Below are 26071 nucleotides of genomic sequence, written 5' to 3'. Positions count from 1 at the left end.
GAGCAGCTTAGAATCTGCTCGAATGTGCTCAAATTTTCCAGTTTTAGTTAAAAAGCAAGCAGCTGCATTTTGCACCATCTGAAAACCTCTAAAACTTTTCGTTGGTAGCTCAGAAAGGAGCTGCACATTCATGTATTATTTTTAGAAGGCGGTTACTTTTTCACACAAAACCAGGTAATTCACTCAGTTTACATTTTGTGATGAGCTGAAATATTTTTATTACGTACAGCGCCAAAGATGACATTACTGAAATGAGCTGAAAGTACCTTGGCCCATGTCTTGCGAGAAACTTCTCTCTTCTCAATCTGATAGTGTGTCACTGGACTTCCTCCATCGTGTTCAGGTGCCTCCCACATCAAGTGGACATGTTGACGGGTCACTTCAGCCACTTTGAAGTCCTTCGGAGCACTGGGGCATGCTGGGAAAATAAGATGAAAAAGACTTCCATCAGTTTTCTTCTTTTGGGTTTGTTTCTAGATGATTTGGGGGTAACAGACGTCTCTGTACCACAATAAAATGAGCTGTCTATTAAAATAAGCACCATCATTGCTAAACTTGATCACATGGTCATGGGTTCTTACCGATGACGTTGACATCAATATCTCCAGAGACAGAGGATACGTCGTTCTCCAGCTGCAGGGTGTAGATGCCTTTGTCTGGACGAACACTAGGAGATATCGTCAGTTCCGTGTGCGTAGGCTTCGTCACCATGGAGACACGCTCATCCGCTGGGGTCAGCTCCTTCTCGCCAAAGGTCCACTTGGCCACAGGGGTTGGGTATCCAGTAATGGGAACTCTAATTGTTAGAGGCTGAGGAACAATCACCTCCAGGCCTTTCCTGAAGCCACTCAGATCAAAGGTTGGACCAACTGCCAAGAGAGAAACATTTGGTTGTGAAAGCACATCCAGTGAACTACTTGGATTTATAAAGAAGAAGTGGTTGGTTGAGTTTATGCTTGTTGCACGCACAATGAGGATCATCGGCAAGCAGTGGTCCCAGCTGCTCGGCTGGATCGGAGACACCGGCGGCATTCTCAGCGCAAACTCTGTAGAGGTACTTCTGACCAGGTTTTAGTCCAGACACCTGAAGAAAACAACAAAACAATCCAGACCAGGAAGAAAAATGTAACTGCGCTGAGGTTGAATCAGAATAAAGGCAGACTCTTCAGGTTGGCTGCATACCCGGTAGGAGAGGTCAGGACACAGTCTGGCGTTGCAGCGGAGCCACTTGTCAGAGCCGTCCTCACATTTCTCAATGATGTATCCTGTAATCATGCTGCCACCGTTGTTTATGGGCGTCTCCCAGGTCAACGTGACTGCTGTCTTGATTTGGTCACTAAAGTTCAGGTTCAGAGGTGGGCTCGGCCTCTCTGTGGGCACAAGACATGAGCAAAATCAGACTGTTTGATATTTCTACACAGGACTTAGATAGAAACATTGAGAGTGAGCTCACCGATGGGATCCATGATCTTGACGGGGTTGGTGGCAGCACTGGGCCTGCCGATGCCAGCCTTGTTCTCTGCTCGGACTCTAAAGATGTACTCCTTGTACTCCACCACGTCGTTCAGCATAGCCAAGCGGTCATCGGCAGCACAGACTAAGGCTGCCTCCCACTTAACAGATGTTCTGTCACGGAGCTCAATCACATAAGCAGTGATCTCAGAGCCACCGTCAAACTTGGGGGGCTCCCAAGTGATGGTGGCACCAAACTTGTTCACTGACTCTACTGCAACATTTTCAGGAGCATCTGGAACATCTAAAGTTAGGAAACAAAAATGTGACGGACATGATTAGGACGAGTGTGGAGATGGGGTTAGGATTAGTGGAGCGGGGATCTCGGGGTGTTGCTTACCAAACTTGTTTTTGGCCTGGACGGCATCTTCGGTTGCAACAGCGGGTCCGCTGCCAACTCTGTTTCGAGCACAGACTCTGAAGAGGTAAAAGGATTCCTTCTGCAGGCCACTGACACAGTACTCTGGAGTGTCAGCACGGTCTGTAGCCACAGTCCAGGTCTTGCGCTTCACATCCCGTCTTTCTACAACATAGGCGATAATCTTGCTGCCACCGTCATTCTCAGGTTCCTCCCAGGCCAAACTGACCTCGCCATCAACAGTGTCAACCACTCTCAGGTTCTTGATGGGTCCCGGTACATCTGGAAAACCACCAGGACAACACTCAGAAACTCTGGTGATATCCTCCGACAGAGGACTGAGCAGTTATCTGATCACAGACTCACCAATCACATCCAGGTTGATAAAGGCTTCACCCTCACCATGCTTGTTCTTAATTACCACCTTGTACCGGCCCTGGTCCTCCTTGGCAGGGCTCTTCAGGCGGTACTCGGTCTTGTCCAAAGAGGTGTCAATATTCTGGACAGGAAGACTGGTGCCTTCAAAAAACCACTCGGCATCAGCACGAGGGTACGCGTCATAAGGCACAGTCATGACAAAGGGTTTACCGGCATCTGTCACCAGGTTCTGGTCGGTGGTTTTAATCTTTGGAACAGCTGCAGGAGAGACAGAGGAGAAATTTGTACTGTTTAATTCGCCCTGCATAACACAGAGCAGTCCAAACTGGTGGATATCATCTTATAATAAAACTGCGTGTTATGCTTTGCGTCTACAACTATATTCCCAAAACAACTTGGATGCTTCATAAAGTGTCAAGAAAAGATTTGTTTGTTTACAACTTTCTAAAAGTCTGTTAAATCAGTGATTTCTTTAACATTTCTTGAAATGCGTTTCACTACCTGTTTGCATGTGAAGTTGACTCACCTGCCAGCTCCAGCTTGGCTCGGGCATCCTTGTCTTTGGCCACGATCCTGTACTCTCCCTGATCTCTGGGTCTAATTTCACAGACCTGCAGTCTGTGGACTTTACCCTCGCTGATCATCTGGTATTTGTCTCCCTGGACGATGATCATGTTGTTCCTCATCCACTTCACCTCCACCCTGTCTTTGTTGAGCTCCACCTCAAACACGATGTCTGAACCCGGAGGTTCGAACACGTCCTGCGGTGGTCTGATGATTTCCACTGGGGTCTCTGCGCAACATAAAAACACATCTCACAAGAAGATTCGTCGAATAAATCTTTGCTTTTGAAGACAAAAAGAAACAAACATCTCACCTTCAACAAAGAGCCTCGCTCTCGTCCTCCTCTCATCCACACCACAGGCATATTCACACTCGTCATCAGGCCTGCACACCTTAATGATCAGTCTGCACATCTTTCCTTCTTTTTCCATTTGATATCTGTAAAAACACAACAAACATCAGGAACTTGGTACAGTCATGTATATGATACTATAAGACTTAGATAACAGCATCAGCTGTGTAATTTTGCCTCTGTACACCACTGCACTTTATTTTAAATCAAAGGTAACACAAGGTCCCAGAAGCTTCAGGCTTTTGTAATCCTCTGTCATGACCACGTATCCCAAATTTTAACTTTCTGAATATTTTCTTGGTTGATTAGCATTTGATTTGTGTTCCTTTGGATCGAAACAACAGCAGACGCAGATCTGTCATACCTGGGGCCCGCTCGAATCTCTCGTCCTTCCCTGTACCACTTGACGGCAGCCTTCTCCTTGCTCAGCTTGCAAGTGAACTCTGCATCCTCGAACTCTGTAATGGTCTGGTCTTTGAGCTGTGCCGTGAAGTCTGTGGGTGCCTCGCTAATGATCAGCTCAGCTGCACATTTGTCATCTCCGACCACGGCCGTGTACTCGCCCTCGTCTTCCATGATGCAGTCCTTAACGGTCAGGCTGTGCTTCAGGCCATCGACTCTGTAGACGATGCGTTTGCTGAGTGTCACCTCCTGACCAGCCTTCAGCCACCTCACCGTCGCCCCGGGCCTGTTCACCTTACAGACGAAGCTGACGGTCTTCTTCTCCTGAGTCTCATTGTCCTCGATTGGCTCCAAGAACCTCAGTTTCTCCTCTGTGGAGGACCAAATGATTTCAGGGTGAACGTAAAGAAACAAAGGAGTACGTGCAACAAAGTCACTGAGCAAGAAACGGCTGCTTTGGATCAAACGTCCTGATACTCTTGGAAGAAACAGAACTTCAGTTATTCTGAATTCTTCAGATGATTTTCAGCTTTCTTTGCTTTATAACAAAGCTGACACATCCATCTGTCTTTCAGAGTCACGTCTGCGATTACTGAGAACAGGTTTAGGACACTGACCTGCCAAAAGGTGCTATAATATTAAACATAATGGAGACAGCCGTTGTATAAACTCCTAAATATGTTTCAACATTACTGTGAGCCATATACAGATAATAAAATAAGGCTGTGTGTACAGTAGAGTCACAAGAACAACTAAAGAAGCACTCAGCACTCAGGAAGCTGGCCCTGGTTTCATTAAAGAGTCAAATCCAGCCTGTAACTTCACTCAGATACTGTTACTGCCCTCTCACCTGCCACTTTAGCGCTGGCAGTGCACTTGGCGAGCTCTCCTCTGTGATTGGTCAGGCTGACGGTATAGACGGCCTCATCAGCCTTCTGGGCGTCTCTGATCCTCAGAGAGAAGACGTTGTCCCTTTGAGCCATCATGTACTTGCTGCTCTCAAAAATGGTTTCCTCATTCTTCAGCCACTTGGCCTTCGCTCCTTCCGTGTTGGTCTCGCAGTTAAACACGATCTCGCCTCCCTCCTTCACCTCGGTGTCTTTGATCGGAGTTATGATCCTCAGTTTTTCTAAAACAGAATTCAAACTTAATAAAACCAAACCTGCATTCTGAAATCTGTAATAAGATATGACAAAGACCATAAGTGTCTTACCGATCACTAGCAGATCTGCCACGGCTTTAACAGTGCCAATGTGTGCAGTGTAGCCTCCCTCATCCTTCAGCTCACAGCTTTTCACAATAAGAGCTCTTCGTTTTCCTTCACTGATGATGCCGTACTTGTCTCCAGCTTCTATCTCTTTGTCTCCTCTGAACCATTTTACTTCGTAGGTGTCTTTGGAGACAGAGCAGGAGAACTCTGCCTTCTCGCCCTCCACCACTTCCTGGTTCTGAGGCCGAGCGAGGAACTCGGCTGCCAGTTCTGCAAAGGAGAAGAAGGCGGAGTTAAGGTTTGGTGGATTAGTGGATTTCTCCACGTTCTTTGTTTTGCTCTTCAGATTGCTTTTGAAATCATTACAAAGAAAATAATGACTCGGGTAGGTAATTGGTGACTTCAGTTTCTTCTATAAAATCAAAAAGTAAGCGACGTGTTTTACCGTTGAGTTTGAGCGTGGCGGATGTCCTGATGGTGGGACTCAGCCTGCAGTTGTAATCACCAGCGTCCTCCATCCTCAGGTCCCGGATGATCAGGATCCTCTTGCGTCCGTCCGTCTGTTGGTCGTAGCGACCTCCCTCTGGGAGCTCCTCGTCCCCTCGATACCAGGTAACCTCAGCGCCGGCCTTCGACACTTCGCAGATCATCTTCACGGTGTTCGTCTCTGTTCCCTCCACGTTGGACAGGTTCTTTGTAAACCTGGCTGCCTCCTCTGAAGGAAACACGAGCACCAGGAGTTCATTTACAGAGAAATATCCATCTATTAAGTCGAGCCTAAAATCATATGTTTATAGTTTTTACAAGAATATTTCTTCAGCAGAGAAATTTCCTGCAGTGGTTAGAAAGCTGACCGTCATCAGTGAATGACGTTTTATTTTCCAGCAGAACAAACATCTGTGGCTGACATGAATAAAAACGTCACTTTTTTTCTCATTGGAAGGTTGGTGAAACTGGAAATTCAACATGAATCAAACACATGAAATAAATCAGGGGTGGGCAACTCCAGGCCTCGAGTGCCGGTGTCCTGCAGGTTTTAGATTGCACCCCGGGTTCAACACACCTGAATCACATGGTTAGTTCATTACCAGGCCTCTGGAGAACTTCAAGAAATGCTGAGGAGTCATTTAGCCCTTTAAATCAGCTGTGATGGATCATGGACACATCTAAAACCTGCAGGACACCGGCACTCGAGGCCTGGAGTTGCCTACCCCTGAAATAGATGAATAATGTTCCTCACCGATGACGGTGAGTATGCCAGAGGTCTTGGAGGTTCTCGCGTCACATTCGTACTCGGCTTCATCATCAAACACAGACTTGTGGATGATAAGGATTCTCTGGACTCCCTTGGCGATGATCTCGTACTTCTTTCCTTTCCTGATCTCGCCACCGTCCTTGAACCAGCGAACCTTGAAAAATGACGACACAAGGGTTAGTCGAGAGTGTGAGAGCGGTTTCAGTCTGATCGACAGGACAGCAGCGACTGTTTGCATCCTGCTGAGCTCACCTTGGCAGACTCACGAGAAACTTCACATTCAAACTTGGCAGACTCCTTCTCTCTGACCTCAACATCCTGCAGAGGCTTTGTAAACTCAACATACGGAGCTGTGAATGGAAAAGGCCACAGCATGAGCACAGTTATGCTTTACCTCAGCTGGAGGTGCGACAGCAGATTTGAAAGATTAAAGCCTGGTTAAGGTCCTTACGTGTAACTTCCAGGAAACAAGAAGTCTTGAAGTCTTTGGCATCACATGTGTACAACTTGGCATCTTCAGGAGAGCAGTCGTGAATGATCAGAGCTCTCTTGCGTCCGTCCACGATGGTGTCGTACTTCTTGGTCTTTCTGAGCTCCTGTCCCTCCCTGAACCATCGTACCTCAGCATTCTCACGGGAAACCTCACACTCCAGAGTGGCCGTGGCTTCCTCCTCCACCGTCTGATCCTCCAGAGGCTTTGTGAACTCAACCGCTGGCTCTAAAGGTACAGAGACAGACGTGGTTAACAGGTGGTAACCACAGCCTCCTGTTAGAAATGCTTTGTCCTCGATCCTCGGAGCCCAGTCTGAGCGCGTGCCGTACCTCTGACGATAAGCTGAGCCTGAGTCTGGAAGTCCTTGGCAGTAAGTTTGACCTCGCCGGCCTCCGACAGGTTCACGTCTCGGACGGTCAAAGTGTGAACTCGGCCCGCCACCCGAGTCTTCACCTGCAGGAACCGAAAACAAAGCGAGCGTCACACTTGCACACGAACACGAGCTGAACGCGTCACCATGGACACAGATACAGGGCCGTCACTTAAATAATCATTATAAATAATAATTACACTTATTCTGGTTCGTTTGCTAACAGGCGGCGAGTCTGAGCGATGACTGAATAACTCCGAGTGTCAAACTGATGAAATCAGGGAAAAATACCGTTTTTATTTTTTATTGTCCACAAACTTCCAGCCTTGATTCACTTTGAGAAGCTACATCATAATAAAATATTTAAGAATTTTCTGCAGATGTGTTTTTAGAAATGAGTGAAAACCTTTGGTCATATCAACAGAATAAATTTCACTTTACTAATTTATTATTCAGCTGATCGAGCTGCTCTCTTTCACACACGGGCAGGTTTCTATCACTGGGCTGCTTTTTCCACTTTAACCTCATTTTCTCCAGCAATGAATTCAACTCCTTTGTGTTTTTAAATAAAACTCATTCGTGATTTTAATTCATAATTAAGCTTTATTAATTCATTATTTGGGTTCAGACACTCACCTGCTAAAAAACACTGTTCAAAAATATCCAAAAATTTAAAATTCTGAAAAAACGTCATAATAAATAAATAAATAAATAAATAAATAAATAAATAAATAAATAATAATAATAATAATAATAATAATAATAATAATAATAATAATAGTTTGTGGGGATAGGTTAATTGATGAATCCAAATTGCCCATAGGTGTGAATGTGGGAGTGAATGGTTGTCTGTCCCTGTGTGTCAGCCCTGCGACAGACTAGCGACCTGTCCAGGGTGTACCCCGCCTCTCGCCCTATGACCGCTGGGATAGGCTCCAGCGCCCCCGTGACAAGCCGAAGCGAATGGATGGATGGAATAATAATCATAATCATAATTGTTTTATTTAACAAAGCGCCTTTCGAAGCACTCAAGGACACTGTACACAAGCAATAACAACAGCAAACATAACAATTTACAAGATAATAAGGATAAAACATTGAACAAATAAATAAAATAAATGAAAGTAGCAGGATGGAAACATTTATGTAGAAGTTTGAGTCTGGACTTAAAAAGAGGGAGGGAAGTGATGTTTCTTATCTCAGGAGGAAGGGATGATGGGGGGCAGAGCAGCAGAAAGCCTTGCGCCCCACGGTGGCTAGCCCGGGGGAAGGGACGGTGATCTGAACCAGAGCGGTATGAAGGCGAGAGATGATGGGTAGCCTTGAATGTGCACAAAAGTATCTTGAAATTGATGCGGTATTTAACCAGAAGCCAGTGAAGCTGCTGCAGAGCAGGGCTGGTGGTGGTCAGAGGGCCCAGTGGCGCCAGTGTCCGGCAGCCTCGCCTCTGTCAGTGCGCCCCAGGGTGGCTGTGGCTGCTTCACTGGCTTCTGGTCACATCACCAGTGTGTGAATGTGTGTGTGAATGGGTGGATGACTGAATATGTAAATCAATCAATCAATCAATCTTTATTTATAAAGCACTTTTCATACAGAAAAAATGTAGCACAAAGTGCTTTACATAGTTAAAAGCAGCCCACCCCACCCTCCAACTCACTCCCCACACTTTGGAGTGTGTAAAGCGCTTTGGGGTCCTTAGGGACTAGTAAAGCGCTATATAAATACAGGCCATTTACCATAGAAAGAGTCCTGGTGATGATACGAGCAGCAGAGTTCTGGACACGCTGAAGCTGATGGATAGATTTTTGACTACGACCAAAAAGAAGAGAGTTGCTGTAATCGATCCGGGAAGTGACCGGGCTATGAACAAGGATGGCAGCGGCATGTGGGGCGAGAAAAGGACGGAGACGATTAAGGTTACGGAGTTGGAAATATGCGGACTGAGAGACGTTACTGATGTGGGAGCTAAAAGATCGAGTACCATCGCCGATGACACGCAGACTTTTCACACATGGAGAAACGGAGACTGTAACAGAAAAGCTGTTAGTTGTGGACAGTGTTTGTTTAGTGCCGACCAGGAGGATTTGTTACTGTTGAGTTTGAGAAAATTGGAAGAGAACCATGAATTTAGTTCAGCTAAGCAGAGGGTGAGAGAGGACGGGGGAGAGCAGAATCAGGTTTAGTGGACAGATACAGCTGGGTGTCATCGGCATAGCAGTGAAATGTGTCCAAGCGGAAGAAGCTAGATAATGAAACGAAGGGGCCCCAGGACAGATCCCTGCACGCCTGCAACCAGAGGAAAGGGCTGAGAAGTGAAGGATTTAAGTCGAATAAACTGAGTGCGATTTAAAGCTAGTGGGATATGGGAGAGACCGATGGAGGCGAGCCTACTGAGGAGTATCAAAGGCAGCAGTGAGATCGAGGAGAATAAGAATGGAGAGTAAACCAGAGTCAGCTTCCATGAGAAGATCAGTGAGTATTTTTATTAGTTTCAGTGCTGTGGGAGGGACGAACACCAGACTGGAACTGTTCATGCAGATTATTATTAGTGAAGTATGAGTGGAGTTGTGCGGCGACTGTCTTTTCAAGAAGTTTTGATAGAAATGGTCAATTGGAGACGGAAATGATCAAAATTACTGGGATCCTGTTTTTTTTTTCAGTATTGGGGTGATCACCACAGCTTTGGGAACAGCTCCAGTGGTAGTGAGGAGCAGATGAGAGCAGATATGAGGGGAAGCAGAGAGGGTAGACAGGCTTTGACCCAAACGGTAGGAACGGGGTCCAGGTAGAAGCTTTTGACTTACAGCTGAGATCTGAGATATCAGTGACAGAGGGAAGCTGGAAAACAGAAAAACAGTGTGATGGGAGAGGAAGTACAAAGGAAGAGCTACAGGCAACTTCAGACGGCAGGACTTGGTGTGTTTTGAGGATTTTCTCAGAGAAAAATAACAGAGAGAGTCGCAAAAGGACGATGAGTAAAGGTGAGCAGGGAGAGGATCTGGTGCTCTAACAGTTAAACAGTGAAAACAGCATCTGAGGGGAATCTTCGTTCGAACAAATGATGGTCGAGTAGTGCAGATTTAGTTTGGCTGATGCATTCCTTATAATGCAAAACATGATTATTAATTCAAGCACATGTAATATGTTTAGAAACTACCAGGAACACAAAATGACCTCGACCTGCTGAGAAACATTTGTTTATTTAATGGAGATGAAAGAATCTGAGGCCTTTGTGCAGATAAGGCGACACTCGAGGGTCAGAGTCACAGATAAGAGCCGCATGTTTATCTCCCAGATATTTTTAGCTGCAGCCTCTGCAGAACCAGAGAAACATCAAACATCACAAAGACAACTTGTCCTCATCTGCAAAACAAAACTCGTGTCTTTTCTTCATAATCCAAACTGGGATTCAGATTTTGAAATTCTTTTAAAACTCAGCTTTGTTGCTCAGAGACAGGAACAAATCAGAGCCCGGCGACCGTAAACGTGTCCTGATGGCGATTGTTTAAAATCAGACGTGTGACAGACTCAGTGCAGGTCTGTTTGTGCCTGAAGAAAACCTGTTTCCACTAAAAGGTCCCATCTCACATTTTAAATCACACTAAAGAAGGTTTGTATGCTCGGATTTTCTAACCAAAGAGAAAAGTTTCCAAATCTGGAGTGAAAATGTTACAAATGTGAGAACAGAAATACAAAACATATAAGCAAAGCTTTCTTATCACAAAGATAGTATTTCATTAATGCTGTCTGTGTGATCACAACAGAAACTATGAAATCATTTCTTTTTGCACCGACTCGGTTTTTTGCAGGAAATCGCTAAAATTCTCAAGGCTTAATAAAAGTAACGCTCTGTTATTTTTTAGTGTTTTACTGGATCCACACTAACTTTCTTTATTTCTGTCGTCCCATTTCTTTTCCTTCTTCTTTTGTGGTGAAGCAGAAGTTTTATGAGTGAGAAACATTTTGTTAAAAAGGAGGAAAAGCTCTGTGAGCGGTTTCTCCGGTGTGGAGCGAGTTACAGGAGAGGCGGGCGCTGCTGTGGTCAGACTCACCCGGTCGCTGGCCTCCATCCTCTGCCCTCCCAGGAACCACTCCACCGCGATGCCCTCGTATGACAGCTCGCACTCAAAGATGGCCGTCTCTCCAGCCATCACCGTCACGTCCTTCAGAGGATGGACCAGCGTGATGGACCGAGCTGAGGGTAAAGACATGGTTAGCTCCTTCAACAAATGAACCGGCGTGCACTTGCTGGAGATCTTGTGGTCTGGTTCGTGTTTCAGGTTACTGCTCCTCCAATCAGAGAGCAGCCTGCCTTCAGATAAAGACTGAAGTGGTGAAAATAACCACAGGCCCTGATTGGCTGAACACTTACAGAGACGTGCGACACCCGTGTGTGACAGAAACCAGGGCTGCTGTTTGTGTGTGCTTCAGCCAAACGGCACGGAGCTTCCTCCGTGTCAGAGATGTTTTGTCCATCGTTTAAAAAATAAGGGCTAAAATGACCTCTGACCTTTGACTCTGAGCTGGGCGCTGGATCTGGCGTTGGCTGCAGAGAAGTCAACGGGTCCTGCCATGTCCATGCAGACGTTGTAGAGGATCAGTAGGTGTCTGGTTCCTTCCTCCTTAATCTCAACATCCTGAGGTAAACACGAGCACATGAAAGTCAGCTGAAAGCATCTCTGTGGCGATGAATATGAAACCGACTGCCAGGCGGGTCACTGCAGACTCACAGCTGACTGATGAAGAGCTTCTCCCTTCAGCTTCCAGTTTCCATGGACATCCTCCTCAGAAATCTCAGTCTCAAACTTGGCTGTTTCTGTCTCCGTGACCTCCACACTGTACAGCGGACGGGCAACTTTGATATCCCGCTCTGCAAAAGGACAGAAATCACTATAAAAACCAGCAACATCTTCACCCGTGGAGCGCCTGTTTGTTAAAGCAATCAAATTTAACTTCGCCAATGATGAGGCTCTAATCTACAAAGCTGAGGATCCACCAAGAAACCCAACCGGTGCTCCTCTCCAACGTTTCTACAGAGAGAGATAAATGCTGACAAAGCTCTGACAGCCTGGTGACCTCTGTGCTTATCAGAACAAAACATCATTTATGTTCACGTCAAAGGTCTTCAAACAGCTGAACTGTAACTAACAAAGCACATATCCAGATACGACGGCTACAGATGCCAAATGATCCGTTTATTACCGTCTCAGCTCGTTACCAAACACTTTGGTTTCTGTTTGTCAGGTCAAAGGTCAGACTGATTGTATTTACATGGACTTTTACCAACAGCTGAAAACTGAACGTGTTCAGAGATTTTCAGAGAAGCAGCATGCATAAAGCATGAGAGCTGGGACAGATCCATGGTTTACCTTCAATGTTGAGCTTAGCTGTGGTTTTGTCCGAGCCGCAGTCGCAGGTGTACTCTCCGATGTTGGCCTTCTCTGCCTTCCTCACCATCAGGATGCGCTTCTTGCCATCGGTGACAATGGCGATGTTCTTGGAGGGGGTGATCTCCTTCCCATCCTTAAACCATTTCACATCAGCTACAGCCTTGCTCAGCTCGCAGACCAGCTTCACCTCATCCCTCTCCACTGCTGTGTAGTTCTGCAGCTTAGTGGTGAAGTAGGCGTCACCCTCTGTGTGGGGAAACGTATGTTCATTATGAAAATCAGGCGTTAGAGAAGCGTGTCTGAATCAGTCTGACAGGATGAACTCTTGGATGTTGGTGGGTGTGGCTTGCTGTCACCTGCTCTGTTTGCTTTGTTTACACCTGTTTTCTTTTTCTTTTTCTTTTAAATCAGAATGAGTTGTGATTGCTTTAATGTTTGTTCTTTCTAAAGTCCTGTCATCTGGTCCTATGTTTTTATGTCATTTGTTTCAATGTGCTTTAGAAAGGAGGCACTGACCAATGACAGTGAGCATGGCGGTCATGCTCTTGTCCATGGCCTCTACTTTGATCATGGACGTGTCGTCGATGATGACTTCCTTGAAGGCCAGCGTGTGAACCTTCGCCTGTGCCGACATGTGAACAACTTTGCTGGGATGAAGTCGGACGTCGTTCTTGTACCAGACCACCGGGATCTTGTCATGTGACAGCTCCACGCTGAATTCAGCTGTTTCACGCTCCTTTACTGTCACATCCTTGATTGCTTTGACAAACTCTAGGCGAATACCTGCCACAGGAAGACATCAGACATTGGTACATTTAACTTTGAGTAGAAGCAGAACACAGCAGATTTGTATTTGTGACTCACAAACAAACAAAAATGAGCACCAGCGCTGTGTTCAAAGTACAGATGGACCGATCCGATATTACGTATCGGTCCGATACTGACCTAAATTACTGGATCGGATATCGGAGAGAAATAAAAAATGTAATCCGATCCATTAAATATCAAAAAAACACCTCACAAAACGTGTGACACTGGGCTGTAACCGTAGCACGTTGGAGCAGCTTGCTACCAAACCGGCATTTCATCTCCGAGGAAGTGATCCCAGAGAGAAGTAAAGCAAGTGTGTAAGTTCATCTCTGAATGTTTGTAAAGCATTCCTGCGTTAAGCTTAACAACCGATATATGGAGCGACTGCCTCTTCTTGGTGCTACTTCAATCATGAAACTGATCAATGATCAGCTGATCAGCTTTTCTGTCGTGAGTCCGTGTCTCTAGTTTGTTTTTGGCCCACTTTGCACCAGAAAGAGGAAACCAGCGGCTGAACAACAGCAGCACGTTTAAGCTTGATCAGCTGTTGTTAGAATGTATTTAATATTACTTTCTACACCAGGATCTTTTTCTACGTAGCTGACGGCTGTAACTGTGCAGGGGCGGATCTAGCAAAGTTTAGCCAGGGGGGCCGATAGGGCATTAACAGGGAAAAGGGGGCACAAAGACATACTTTTCTTTCTTATTCTCATTTAAAATGTCGAGCTTTTAATAAATAATTATCTGACACCCAAAGTTTTAATTTGATGTAAAATGAATAGAAGTCAATTACTGTATATAGTAACTATTAAGTCTAATATATATACCCTAGTAAGCTATACTACTTTTTCCTTTGGGAAGGTACCATCTGTGCAGTTCTGTTGAAGAAAGATGTTGAATCTATTTAATTATTCTTGAAAAATAATTTATTTCTGTGCATTTTTTTCACACTGCATCAAATTAAAGTTGATTACGTCGATTAAGCATCATGAGGTGGAGCGTGAGGGGTGGTTCCCTATTTTTTTTTTTTTTTGCTGGGAGTTTGCAGCCCTGTTAGTCAGGTTGCTTAATATTTACGCTAAGTTGTCTTTAAAACACCAGAATAGGGAGGATGGAGCAGGTTTAAGTTTATTAGCTTGATCAGTATTGCTGAACTATGAAATATTTTGGGTGCAGTGCATTTTTTGCATAAAGGTATAACAGAATAGCTTTAGTGTTTTTTTTAACTTGAGTATGAACTTATACAAAAAGCAGCAAGATATTAAAAAAACAGTTTTATTGATTAAAAAACACTATATCGGATTCATATCGTATTGGCAGATATCCAAATTTATGATATCGGTATCGGACATGAAAAAGTGGTATCGTGCCATCTCTAGTTCAAAGTGAACCGAACCAGAAGACAAAGCAGAGGTAAAAATCTGCCAAACTGGATTCATCTGGAGAAGGTTTGGACAGAAGTGTTTATTTGGCGAATTTAAAACTGTAATAATTTGATCTAAATGTGAACATATGATTATAATGTGCCCTGACTCTCTGAAGGTTTCACTGGTGCCAAAGGAGTTTAAAAAAAATGAATACAACCACGACGTTACCTTGTATAACCAGTTTGCCCGTCGTCCTCTTGTCCTCGGCCTCAAACATGTACTTTGCCTCGTCATCGTAGGCGGCCGATCGGATCACCAGGACGTACAAATTTCCCTCCTGGATCACCTCGTACTTTTCATCGCTCTGCAGCTCCTGTGAGCCTTTGAGCCAACGGAAAGTCTTTGGAGTTCTCGACACCTCGACCTCGAACCTCACATCATCCTTCTCATAGACCTGAACATCAGTCATGGGTGTGAGGAAGTTCAGCGGGAGTTCTGAAGAAAAACAGTGAGAAAAACAGAAAAACTTAGGCTCCTAGTTGAATTTAGATAATCATAATTATCAGTATAGTTCATTTTAGAGGATTCCTGTCGTCATAACGAGCCCCAAACTGTGACAGTAACCAACACAGAGTAAAAGTATTGACGTTTTTATATATGGTGTCTTTGTTCAGTGGAGATGAAGTCTGATGAGAAGTCAGACCTGAGAAGGTGAAGCTCAGACGGAGGTTTGATTGAACTGCTGCGATCCCCCGCTGGCTTATTCTATGAGACGCTCTCATTTTTAGTTTCACATTTTTAGGTTACAATGATTTAAAATGTTTTTTATAAAATATGATGAGGTCAGTGGGCTGGTTTACCTTTGACCTTGAGGTTAGCGGCGCACTTGGCATTAGCAGCAGAGTACGCCACCTCGCCGGTCATGGACACTTTGCAGTTGTAGAGGATCAGCGTGTGCTTGCCTCCTTCCTCGATGATGTCCACATCCTGTTAAACAAAGACGTAAACAGTCTGATAAACTGGCTTCATGTTATGGAGAGCGCTGCCAATGAGGCGCTTGTGATGAAGCACTCACAGAGGACGGACTGAGCACTGCTCCGTTCAGCTTCCACTGTCCGTGGATGTCGTCCTCAGAGATCTCCACTTCGAAACGAGCCGTTTCTCCATCAAACAACTCCACGCCATAAATCGGCCGGACGACTTTGATGTCGCGTGCTTTTGGGGAAAAGGGTCATGATATGAAAATGCAGTTTGTTTTGCTTCTGGAAGAAAGGACTGATTTTACAGCTAAACAACAAAAAATGGAAGAACTGGAAACTATCAGTTTCAGTTTGTTCCCTCGGATTTCTCATTTTAATCCAAAGTTCTTTTTTATTTTGATTTAAAGAAAGTAAATCCATCATCTGTCCTCATACACAGTCTCGGCGGCCTCGGTCAGTCGCTAGGGGAAAATGTGGATTCTGGTTGCCGAGTGATTTTTGGGTCACGTTGCCATGGTTTCCTGCAGTTCCCATGGAAGACGCTGACTCGGCTGCAAACTCGCCCACAGCTCACCATGAAAAGTTAAAAAAAACTGGAAACTGTGAACGCTCGCCTTCAAAGTTTTTATTTTTCATTCATTTTTAAAGTTGTGGGGATTTCAGCAGTGAGGCACAACTTTTAAATGCTCTTTGCATCTCTTTCTGAGGTTTTACTGCTGCTCAGTGAGCGTTTGCAGAGAAGCTGCTGTCTTTAATGTGAACTGCAGGCATCGATGTGTCATTCCCAGACCGGTGTGGAGATGTGCATTTTTAGAGACGTGAGGTTGCTACGGGGTCGCTCACTAGGCTGACGAGGCCTGGACCTCCCTTCGGAGTCATGTTTCCTTGTGCAGTGAAAGGCTTGAACATTTAACGTTTTACGGGTTTATTTTGACCTAGCAACCTGTAAATCTTAGACAGCTTTACGATTAATTTATGATTCAACTGATTTTTATGTTTAAAAGAATTTAGGCAATCATGTCACCGTGCTTACCTTCAATATTGATGTTGGCTGACGTCTTGTCTGTTCCACAGTCACATACATATTTGCCTTTGTCGCTCAGTTCCACTTTCTTCAGGACCAGAGACCTGCGCGTGCCCTCTGACCTCATGATGACCATCTTGGAGGCGATGATTTCCTTCTCTTCGTGGTACCAAAGCACCGGGACGTCTTTGCTCAGTTCACAGTCCAGGGTCACCTCTTCTTTCTCGGTGGCTGAGTAATCCTGTAGCTTCACCACAAAGATGGGGTCGCCCTCTGGAGCAGACAGGAAGTTTTGGTTTATTACAAATAATTTGTAGATTTTCATAATTTTTCTCTGTGAAGAGCAGTCTTGTAATGCAGTATACAATATGACAATGCAAAAAGTGAGTCATGTAAGTCACGCTACTGTGAAACAGAAGTGAAAAGGAAACGAGGGAGCGCAGTTACCTACGACCGTCAGCTTGGCCATGGAGTAAATGCCTTTAGCCTCTGCCTTAATTTGGCAGGTATCATCTAGACTCAGCGTCCTCATTTCTAGAGTGTGTCTCTTTCCTTCCACGTGAATCAGAACCGTTCGGCTCACGTGGAGTTTGACTTCGTTTCGGTACCAGACCACTGGCACGTCCTCATGAGACAGCTCGAGATCAAAGCGTGCCGCGTTACCTTCTTTGACCGTTTGGTCCTGAAGCGGCTGGACAAAACTCAGCCTCATGCCTGGAATACATCGAGTCAGCGCAGACAGACATTGGCCACTGAGCGAGCTCACAGAGGAAACATGAACAACATGAAGCGTGGCGCTTCTCTTTGCCACTTACCCTCCACCATCAGCTGAGCCGTTGATTTCTGACCCAACGCTTCGATCGTGTACTGAGCCTCGTCATCAAACTCACAGCTGTTTATGATCAGCATGTGCTTCTTTCCGTCATCAATTATTTCATATTTAGGGCTTGGAGTGACAATCTCTGTCCCCCTGAACCATATGACCTTTGACACGTCCTTAGTGATGGTGCACTCAAACTTAGCCTGCTTCTTTTCAGGCACAGAAAGGTCCTTGAGCGGGTCAACAAAGCCCATTTCGATTTCTGAGAGGTGCGAACGATTTGGCAATTAATAACAGAAACAAAGACACAACCACAGCTTCTCTTACCGTGTTTGCTCTGCAACAGTTTTCCATGACCAACAAAATGCAGCAGGTTACAACAGGGGAATTTTTGTCTTTGGTAAATCCGTACCTTTGACGGTGAGCATAGCGCTGGTGACGGCGTTCAGAGCCTGGTATGTCACTTCACCAGCCTGATCCAGCTGCACGTTTTTCAGTGTGAGGAAACGTTTTTTGCCCTCAGCTTTAATGTCACAGGTCTGCAAAACAAAGAGGCATGAGTGCTACTTCCCTATTCACATTTCTATAAACCCTACTAAATTTACTACAGCACAGAAGTATATGATCCTCTCATTTGTGGTTTCGAGTGGCCTGAGTCCTGCGACGAGCTCACGTTTAGCTGCTATCTCACTAGCTGGGCCCACGTCCTCATTTTAGGTTTGACAGCACATTAGTAGGTAAAGGTGACGCTTGGACATGAACTGAGCTGCGGTTTGGGGAAGGCCTCAAAGAGCCGACGGCTCCTGGCAGATCCCCGTGCACTAAATAGAAGTGAAGACTTGAAAAGCGGAGGGAGGGTGGGGCACGGAAACGAGAAGGAACAGCTTGGTGAACTGGGGGAACCTATATAGATGAGAACTGGACGGAGCATGTTTGGAGGCGTGGTGCCGCTCCTGAAATTCAGATATTTATCTCCAATAATTTACTCTGAGACAAAGCATTGTTAAATATCTTACCGGAGATCTAGTCAACACCTGGCCTTTCAGCTTCCATTCACCGGCCACATCGTCCTCTGATATCTCAGAGTCAAAGTTGGCCTCTTCCTTCTCAACCACCTCCACACTGGAGAGTGGCTTCAGGATCTCAGCCTCACGCTCTGAAAGCACCCAAAGAAAGTTAGAGTTAGAAATCTTTGCGATTGGAAAAGCGTGGTCCTCATGCTTCCCCAACGTGGATACACCAACCTCCAAGTGTCAGCTTGGCTGTATATCTGCGATCCTCCACCTGGATGGTGTAGTCTGATACATCATCAGGCTGGCAGTTATTGATGCTGAGCGTCATGTCCTTTCCATCTTTATTGATCTCGACCTTGTCAGAGGGAGTAAGCTCGTTTTCTCCTTTGAACCACTTCCAGTTGGGCGTGTCCTTGAACAGCTCACACTTGAAGGTGGCCTTTGCCTTTGGTTTCACATGCTGGTCTCTCAGAGGCTTCACCAGCCAGTCTTTGATGATTTCTGAGGAGGAAGGGTTCACATTATATTTGTTCCTACAGTGGAAAACTGCTCAACAAGACACACTCTTATGCCTCAGTCACACTAAGGAAATATGACAACGACTTCTGTGTAACTAGGGAAAATCTTTGGTTCACTGGATTGGTAGATTGGCTGCAAGAGAGCTTGAGTGTGCAGACTGACGCCGTCCTAGTGCAGCTTTATTGCCATCTTGATGCATCAAGGTCATATTAAAGATGGCGACGGATTCCCGTCTTTGAGCAGCCATCTTTGCCAGAACAATGAGACTGCACACCGTCACAGTAATTTTGGTTGTGCCATGGTCTGTTTTCTTTGGTGCAGCATAAGGCAACTCAAACAGGGATCAACTTAGGCCTTAACCCTCCTGCCTTCTTGGGACCTTTTTGTGCCACTGCTATGTGTTAAATGGCTGCCATTTCCACTGTGTTCAGTGGAATATAACCAAACTTGTCACAGGATAGTTTTTACCTGTCAATGTTAATATTCCAGTGTGAATTCCTTAAATCAGCCTAAAATGGCTGAGCAGCAGAAATCCCCACACCCATCACCCTGGGGACCATTTTCTGCCCATTGACTTCCATTATAAACGCTATTTTTCAACCCCAAATTATCATCATATGATTTTATTTTTTCTTCTTTTCTTGGATGTCAATGAAGACTCAGGGCCTTGAAGTTTTAATTTTTAAATTGCAAAAAAAAAGCAAAAAAAATAATGGCAGGTCAAAATGTATGTTGGTGCCAATCTTTGGTCCATCTAAAGGCCTACTTATAATGACAATCACATATTACTTCAACTGGTTTTTTGTGGAAATATTTAGTTTCGTTTTTTGGTTTTTGGGGCTTATAACACAGGGCGCTCATGTAATAACACTGGGATTTGAAGGGTTAAAACAACGAAAATATAATTAAAACTTTACATGAATATTTCAGGGAGAAGTAGTTTTACAAGGTTGGCTAATTTAAAGTGGAATAAAATATGGATATATGGTCTTTTTATGGCGTGGCTGAGAATGGTCCCTAGGGTGATGGGTGTGAGTTTTTTAAAGGATGGCAGGAGGGTTAAATGGTGCATAAATACAAGCTCTACTGTTCATAGTCGCTGCCCTTCATATTGGTTTTTAACTGCTGGGGGACAGTTTCAGCCTGGGACCAATCCAGCTTGTAGGTGGACTCACCCTGAACGATGGACGTTACAATGACTGTATTTATCTTGTTTCATTGCTACCATGCTCTGCAGACTTCTTACCAATAACTTTGACGTTAGTTGTAGTCTTGACGTCCTCCTGTCCATCGACCTCACAGGTGTAGGCGCCGCCATCTTCATCGGTGGAGTTCTGGATGGTCACAGCATGCTGCATGCCAATTACATTAACGGCCACTTTTCCAGCCTTTGTTTTCAGAACCTGACCGTTACGTTTCCAAATGACGTCCCGTTCTTTGTTCAGCTCACAGGTGAGGTACATTGGCTGACCCTTAATGCATGTTGTCTCTGGTTCCAGTTCCTTCAACCATTTCACAGGCAGCTCTGTGGGAAAAAGGTGATTAAAAGTGTTTTCATGAATGTCAAATAAGTTTTTAAAAATTGATGTTGGATTAAAACAATCGTTTACCTTCAACAATTAACTTGGCTGTGCATGTTATTTCCTTGCCCGCATTCTTAGCCACACACGTGTATTCTCCAGTGTCAGATAGTTGCACATCAATAATGTGCAACTTGCGATCTTTGCCATCAGATGTAAACTTGTGCTTGGGGCTCTCACGCAAGTTGCTGTCATCTTTCATCCACGAAGTGATGGCCGTGGAAGGCGAGACCTCGCACTCAAACACCGCGGAGGAGCCGATGGACTCAGCTTCCTGCAGCACAATGTCCTTAAGCTTCTTAATGAACTTCAGCTGGACAGGTTTGAGCTTGAATCCTCCAAATGGGTCCTCGGGAGGTGATGGGCCTTTTCCACCTGGCTTTAGACCCCGGCCCCTGCCTCCTTCACCAGGAGATGGAGTTTGTCTCGCTGCAACATCAGACACAAAAACTCCTCTTGTTGATTCAGATGTTGGGGCAAGTGACGAATTAGACAGCAGCTTACTTTGAAACTGTGAGCTACCTACTGTGACTTAAACCTACTGTGAAGAATAAACATATTCGACACAAACAACGAATCCCACAGGACAAAAACGCTTTAGATTTATGCTCACGACGATACACAGACACAGCTGTCAGTCAGAAACGAGCTTTGAACTCAAAATTAAAATTGTAACATAAAATATATTTTTGGTTTTGTTCTAAAGACACACACAAAAAAACAACTTTGGCTTTACAAGTGTGTATGAAGCAAATGAAAGTGCCGAATGGTTTGTGCTGATGAGATCTAATGTTAGTGAGCTCTCACCCCCAAATCCTCGACCTCGGCCTTTCGCGGGCTCTTCTGTTGGTTTTCCATCTGAGCAAGAAAGAGTAGGACAAGTTTTAAGCTTCACTGCAAGAGCTCATCCTAGTCTCCAACACAAACCAAGATAAAGATGTTAACAAAACTAACAGCCAAGATTCAAGATCGTATCCAGATCACAGCTGAACATCAAATTACACACATGTAAAAAAAAAAAGTTCAGTGACGAGGATGAAGGTGAGATGGAAACGGAAAAACTGTTGCAGTGAATAATAAAAACAGTGATGAAGATGAGCATCGAATGACTGATGACACAACTGAGGACGGATTTAAGATGATGACCACTTAAAAACATCACAAAGGATGGATGGGCAATGAGCAGACAGACAAACAGATGAACAAATATATAATGTAACGTAAAATTGGATGTAATGAAGATTAGATGAATCGTCTGAAATGGGATGAGGCGATTCCAGAGTCATCAGCTGGACGAGTTCACCGGCCTTCACCTCACCTCTCTTGGCGCCGGGCATGCCTGGAGTCTCCAGCGCCCCATCCACCCCTTCACCTTCCCAGTCTTCCGGTGGAACCAGCTCCCAGTCCCAGACCTCCTCATCTTCGTCGGCTACCATTTTTTCACCCTCCTCTTCACATACCTCCTCCTCTGGCTGGGTTGTCACCCGCTTCATCTCCACAGCTCCAGGAGAGATCTCCTTCACCAGAGGGATCCGCCCTGTATCAGGCCTTTCTGAGGGCCCCTCTGGTGAGGGCTTCTTGGGCACCTTTTTGAGGGTCACGGTTTCAGTGGAGTCTTTTGGCGAAACAGTCTTGGGAATCCTTTTGACTTTTTCACCACTTGGCTTCTTCTCGATGGGAATTTGCTCCACTTCACTTGGCTTTATTTTCTCTATCTTGGGTGATGGGGTCTTTTTTAGTTCAACCTTCTTCAGCTGCTCAATAGGTTTGAGGGGCTTTTCCTCTTCAGGCTTATCTTGACTTATCTTGGCTTTGGGTGAAGGAGTCTTTTTGATTTCTGGACTTTTCTTCAGGATATCGGTTTGCTTTGGAGGACTCGGTCTCTCTTCTTCTTTCTGACTTGGAGGACTGGGCTTCTCAGCTGGTTTCTCCTTCTCCTGAGGTGTTTCGTTGTCTTTTTTAGGCGTTACAGTCTTTTCAGCTTTCTTAAGTTGTTCCTTCGGCTCTTTAGTTGCTTGACTGGGTACCTTTGTGTCCAAAGGCTTCTTCTTCTCTTCTGATGCTTTTTCTGGCTTTTCTTCAGGCTTGGTGATTTTAGTGAATGGTTTCAACACAACCTGCTCTTTCTCTTTATCAGGTGTAGAAATAATTTTAGGTTTTCTGCGGAGCTTTTCGGCCGCTGTAGTTTCTACATCTTTGGGTACTTGATCAACCTTTTTCTTATGTGGGATTTCCTTTTGGTCTTTGTTGATATGTGGAGATGCATTGTCATTCATCAGTGGAGCATCGTCATCATCTTTCTGGTGTTTTACAGCAGCAGCAGGTTGATCTCTTCGTGGCAGCTCACCTCTCATGTAAGGACTCCGCTCAGTATCTGTTTTTGCCTCAGCTTCTGTCTCAGCCTTCGGAGGTTCAGCTGCTTCTTGTTTTTGGGGTTTTTGAAATGGCTTCAGTGTAACTACTTCCTGGTCCTCGTCCTTCTTTGGTAATTTTTTTATTTTCTTTTTATTTAAATCTGACTCTGGTTCCTCTTCTTTTGGTGCTTTTGGGGCTCTTACCCATCTTGATTTCTCATCTTCTGCCTCCAGTTTTTCAGGTTCCTCTGCAAAGCTGAGTTCAGATGTCTCTTCAGCTGCTGTGAAAACTCGTTCCTTTCTCTCAACTGTTACTAACTCTCGATCCTCTCTATCACGAAGTTTCTGGACTGTTAATTCTGCATCATAATGCCTTGTCACTTCAACTTTATGAGTTATGACTTCCTTTTCAGGCTCCTTTGGTTTAGGTGGCACCTTTTTTAGTTTGATTGCTTGTAATTCAGCATCTTGTTTCCCAAATGTTTCAAATGGTTTTAGTTTCACTGATTCTTTTTGCTCATCTGCTTTTGGCAATTTAGTTATTTTCTTCTTTGCGACATGCGGCTCCTCCGGTGCCTCGTCTTTCTGAGGTTTTAAGGTTCTTGTCCATTTGCCAGGTTCTGGTTTTTGCACAACTGTAAGGCTTTCCATTTCCTCAAAATGGCTTAACTCAATAGTTTCCTCATCTGCAGTGAATACTCGTTCAGTTCTACCAAGTGTGATTATCTCTCGATCGTCTCTGTCATGAAGCCCATGAACTGCTAGCTCTGGATCGTGATGCCTCGTCACTTCTGCCTTATGAGTTACGACTTGTTTCTCTGGCTCTGGAGGTTTCACTGGAACCTTCTTCAGCTTAATGACCTCTGGTTCTGGTTCTTTCTCTTTCGGTATTCTGGTGAACTTACTCTTCAGCTTAGGTGATTCGGGTGTTTTTGCCTCCTGAACAGGAATCTTACCCTTTTGCTTAAGAGACGGCACTGTGGTTTGGGCAGCAAATGCACCTTTTATAATATCACCATAATAACACAGAAAATAATAAAATATTTTCTACAGTATAACACAGAATCACACTTACACATGTAGATGAAACTAAAATATCCTAAAAGGCTACAAAAAATTGAAGCAGGTTGTGCTTTGTTTCTTTGAAATAAAAAGGTTTTGCATACCTTTTGTTGGTCCAGGTGCTGACACTGGTTCCTTGTCTGCAAAAAATTATATAAAATCATTATAAGTACAAACAATGCAAACAGAGTTAGACAAAAGGCTCAGTCAAAGCCAAAGATGGTTCATTTGTTTGAGGCATGCAGCTGTGTTTGGGGTTGTTTTACTGCTTTGAGCTTTCAGCAGAATACTTTGCAGAAATAGAGACAGTGAGCTTTAAGAAGAAGCAGGAAGTTCATCAGCTGTTTAACACGTTTTATTACTGCAAACATGATGCCCCCAGATGTTTAAACATCCTTTATAAGGTCATTTGGCTTCATTCAGCAAATTGTGTTAATATTAAAGAAGTGAATTGGATCAAAGTGTGGTAGTGGACTGTTGTGTATAGAAACAGACCAACAGATGTAAACAGGAAACACATTTTAAAAGAAAAGGTAAATATGTTTGGTATGAAGATTGAAGCTGTGCCATTAAAAATGCTTCAAAGTAGAAGACAAACATAAGAGAGGAGCATACATGAAAGAACAGATGTTACCTTCAGGCGGCGAGATTTCCTTTGATACAGGAGCTGGTTCAGCCTTTACGGCTGGTGCAGGAGCTTCCTTCTCCAACGATGCAACTTCAGCTACAAGAACGCCAACATGATTAAATCACTGGCAAAGATCTGGTCAACAAGCAACAACCAACTGACAAACAGATGAACGAAACGTATAAAACTACAGAATTCACTGTTGTTAAGACCCAACAGATTTCTCAAAGGCAGGACAAACAGAACAGTCAGTAAGATTAATGATAAGCAGTGGAAACTACCTGCGGGGGGACGCACTCTCTCTGCTGTTGGCTTGGTTGTTGGTGGAGGCACCTTCTTTTCCTCAGGAGGAGACACTTAGAAGTACAAAATATCAACGGTTACGACCAAGAGAGAAGACACGAAAGTAGCAACAAATTGGAACAGACAGAGAACAATATAAAGATGTTAAGATGGAAGAAAAGTTTACATGGGCAACAAAGATAACAGTAACTCAAACAGAAACAGAATAAGACAACATGGAGAATTTTTTATAATAACAAACAGAGGTGTAACAGAAGTACCTGCAGGAGGAGCAACTTTGGCTGCAGGAGCAGCAGGAGCCGAAGGCTTCGGCGCTGGAGAAGATGGTTTCTTTTCCTCTGAAGGAAATAATAATAGAAGATGCCAAGATCATGACCAAGATTGCCATGTGGTCAGTAGAGACACCAGAGAGGACTAACAACAGTCAGCCAGTGAAGTTAAAGCAAACATGAGGCGATTGTCACCCACCAAATGAAACCAAACAGAAAGACAACATTTACAACAATAACAAAAGTGAGCGAAGAAACTACCTGCAGGAGGAGCAACTTTCTGTACAGGAGCAGGGGGAGCAGGAGGTGAAGGCTTTGGTGCTGGTGCAGATGGTTTCTTCTCCTCTCGGGGAGATTCTTTAAGAATACAAGATGCCAAGGTCACGACAAACTGACTCACAGTAAGTACATAAAACAAAAAATAAACATGGAAATCTGAAGATGACTTAGACAGAAGGGACAAACAAATAGAGATGAAGATTAGAAAAAGTTTGGCCCATTAAGATTCAGCAAAGATGAAGAACAAACTGAACAGGCTACCTGCAGGGGGAGCCCCCTTCTGCTCACGAGGAGGAGTAGGTGAAGGCTTTGGTGCTGGGAGAGATGGTTTCTTCTCCTCAGGAGGAGGCACTTTAGGAATACAAGATGTCAAGGTCACAACCGAGACAGCAGCACAGTCAGCCAAGACTAGACACAGATATTTCAGGCACATTTCTGCAAACATCATAAACAGGCTGAAACAGCGACAGAGATAAAGATGTGGATGAAGGCTGAAGAATGAAGATGATGAATGAAAACAAAATCCCAGCAGTAAAAGAGGTTAACAGACCAAGACTGCCTCAAATCGTCATTAAAAAGATCAGCTTAATATGGACTAAGGTTTTCTTGTTAACCACGATGAGTACAAGATATTAGTGAAAGTAAAGTTTAAGAGAGGCGATCGTGGAGCCTGTGTGGCTCAGATACCTGTATCAAGAGCCTGTTGGTCAGTCTTCTGTGTTGGCTTCTTTGCTTTCTTGTCATCTGCTCTTGTTGGTGTAGCTTCAGTTGCAGAGTTG

At 44.5% G+C, this 26071-nt stretch overlaps 1 protein-coding gene across 1 annotated transcript in view; it reads right to left on the bottom strand.

Annotated features, from left to right (window-relative positions):
• The window catches only part of ttn.1 (titin, tandem duplicate 1), a 176964-nt gene that overhangs the window by 90452 nt on the left and 60441 nt on the right, over window positions 1–26071 (bottom strand). Inside the window, exons 77-117 of the mRNA XM_080902216.1 lie at window positions 25554–25643; window positions 25275–25370; window positions 25005–25082; window positions 24723–24797; window positions 24448–24537; window positions 23918–23953; window positions 21716–23728; window positions 21205–21255; window positions 20428–20826; window positions 20064–20342; window positions 18530–18799; window positions 18302–18441; window positions 17698–17824; window positions 17281–17547; window positions 16913–17179; window positions 16475–16738; window positions 15537–15676; window positions 15322–15448; window positions 14690–14956; window positions 12801–13067; window positions 12264–12530; window positions 11625–11764; window positions 11405–11531; window positions 10947–11089; window positions 6854–6977; window positions 6483–6749; window positions 6284–6381; window positions 6017–6185; window positions 5222–5491; window positions 4780–5046; window positions 4417–4695; window positions 3529–3937; window positions 3126–3250; window positions 2775–3041; window positions 2237–2506; window positions 1853–2152; window positions 1454–1756; window positions 1183–1370; window positions 970–1084; window positions 582–869; window positions 267–418 (exon numbers count right to left, since the gene is read on the bottom strand). Of these exons, the coding sequence (XP_080758342.1) occupies window positions 267–418; window positions 582–869; window positions 970–1084; window positions 1183–1370; window positions 1454–1756; window positions 1853–2152; window positions 2237–2506; window positions 2775–3041; window positions 3126–3250; window positions 3529–3937; window positions 4417–4695; window positions 4780–5046; window positions 5222–5491; window positions 6017–6185; window positions 6284–6381; window positions 6483–6749; window positions 6854–6977; window positions 10947–11089; window positions 11405–11531; window positions 11625–11764; window positions 12264–12530; window positions 12801–13067; window positions 14690–14956; window positions 15322–15448; window positions 15537–15676; window positions 16475–16738; window positions 16913–17179; window positions 17281–17547; window positions 17698–17824; window positions 18302–18441; window positions 18530–18799; window positions 20064–20342; window positions 20428–20826; window positions 21205–21255; window positions 21716–23728; window positions 23918–23953; window positions 24448–24537; window positions 24723–24797; window positions 25005–25082; window positions 25275–25370; window positions 25554–25643 (9911 nt within the window). The remainder of the gene's footprint in view (window positions 1–266; window positions 419–581; window positions 870–969; window positions 1085–1182; window positions 1371–1453; window positions 1757–1852; window positions 2153–2236; window positions 2507–2774; window positions 3042–3125; window positions 3251–3528; window positions 3938–4416; window positions 4696–4779; window positions 5047–5221; window positions 5492–6016; window positions 6186–6283; window positions 6382–6482; window positions 6750–6853; window positions 6978–10946; window positions 11090–11404; window positions 11532–11624; window positions 11765–12263; window positions 12531–12800; window positions 13068–14689; window positions 14957–15321; window positions 15449–15536; window positions 15677–16474; window positions 16739–16912; window positions 17180–17280; window positions 17548–17697; window positions 17825–18301; window positions 18442–18529; window positions 18800–20063; window positions 20343–20427; window positions 20827–21204; window positions 21256–21715; window positions 23729–23917; window positions 23954–24447; window positions 24538–24722; window positions 24798–25004; window positions 25083–25274; window positions 25371–25553; window positions 25644–26071) is intronic.

The sequence above is a fragment of the Rhamphochromis sp. 'chilingali' genome (genome assembly GCF_963969265.1).
Source record: "Rhamphochromis sp. 'chilingali' genome assembly, chromosome: 14".
Classification (NCBI taxonomy): Eukaryota; Metazoa; Chordata; class Actinopteri; order Cichliformes; family Cichlidae; genus Rhamphochromis; species Rhamphochromis sp. 'chilingali'.
The sequence above is the reverse complement of the archived record's forward strand: the minus strand, read 5'-3'. Positions and strand labels throughout refer to the sequence as shown.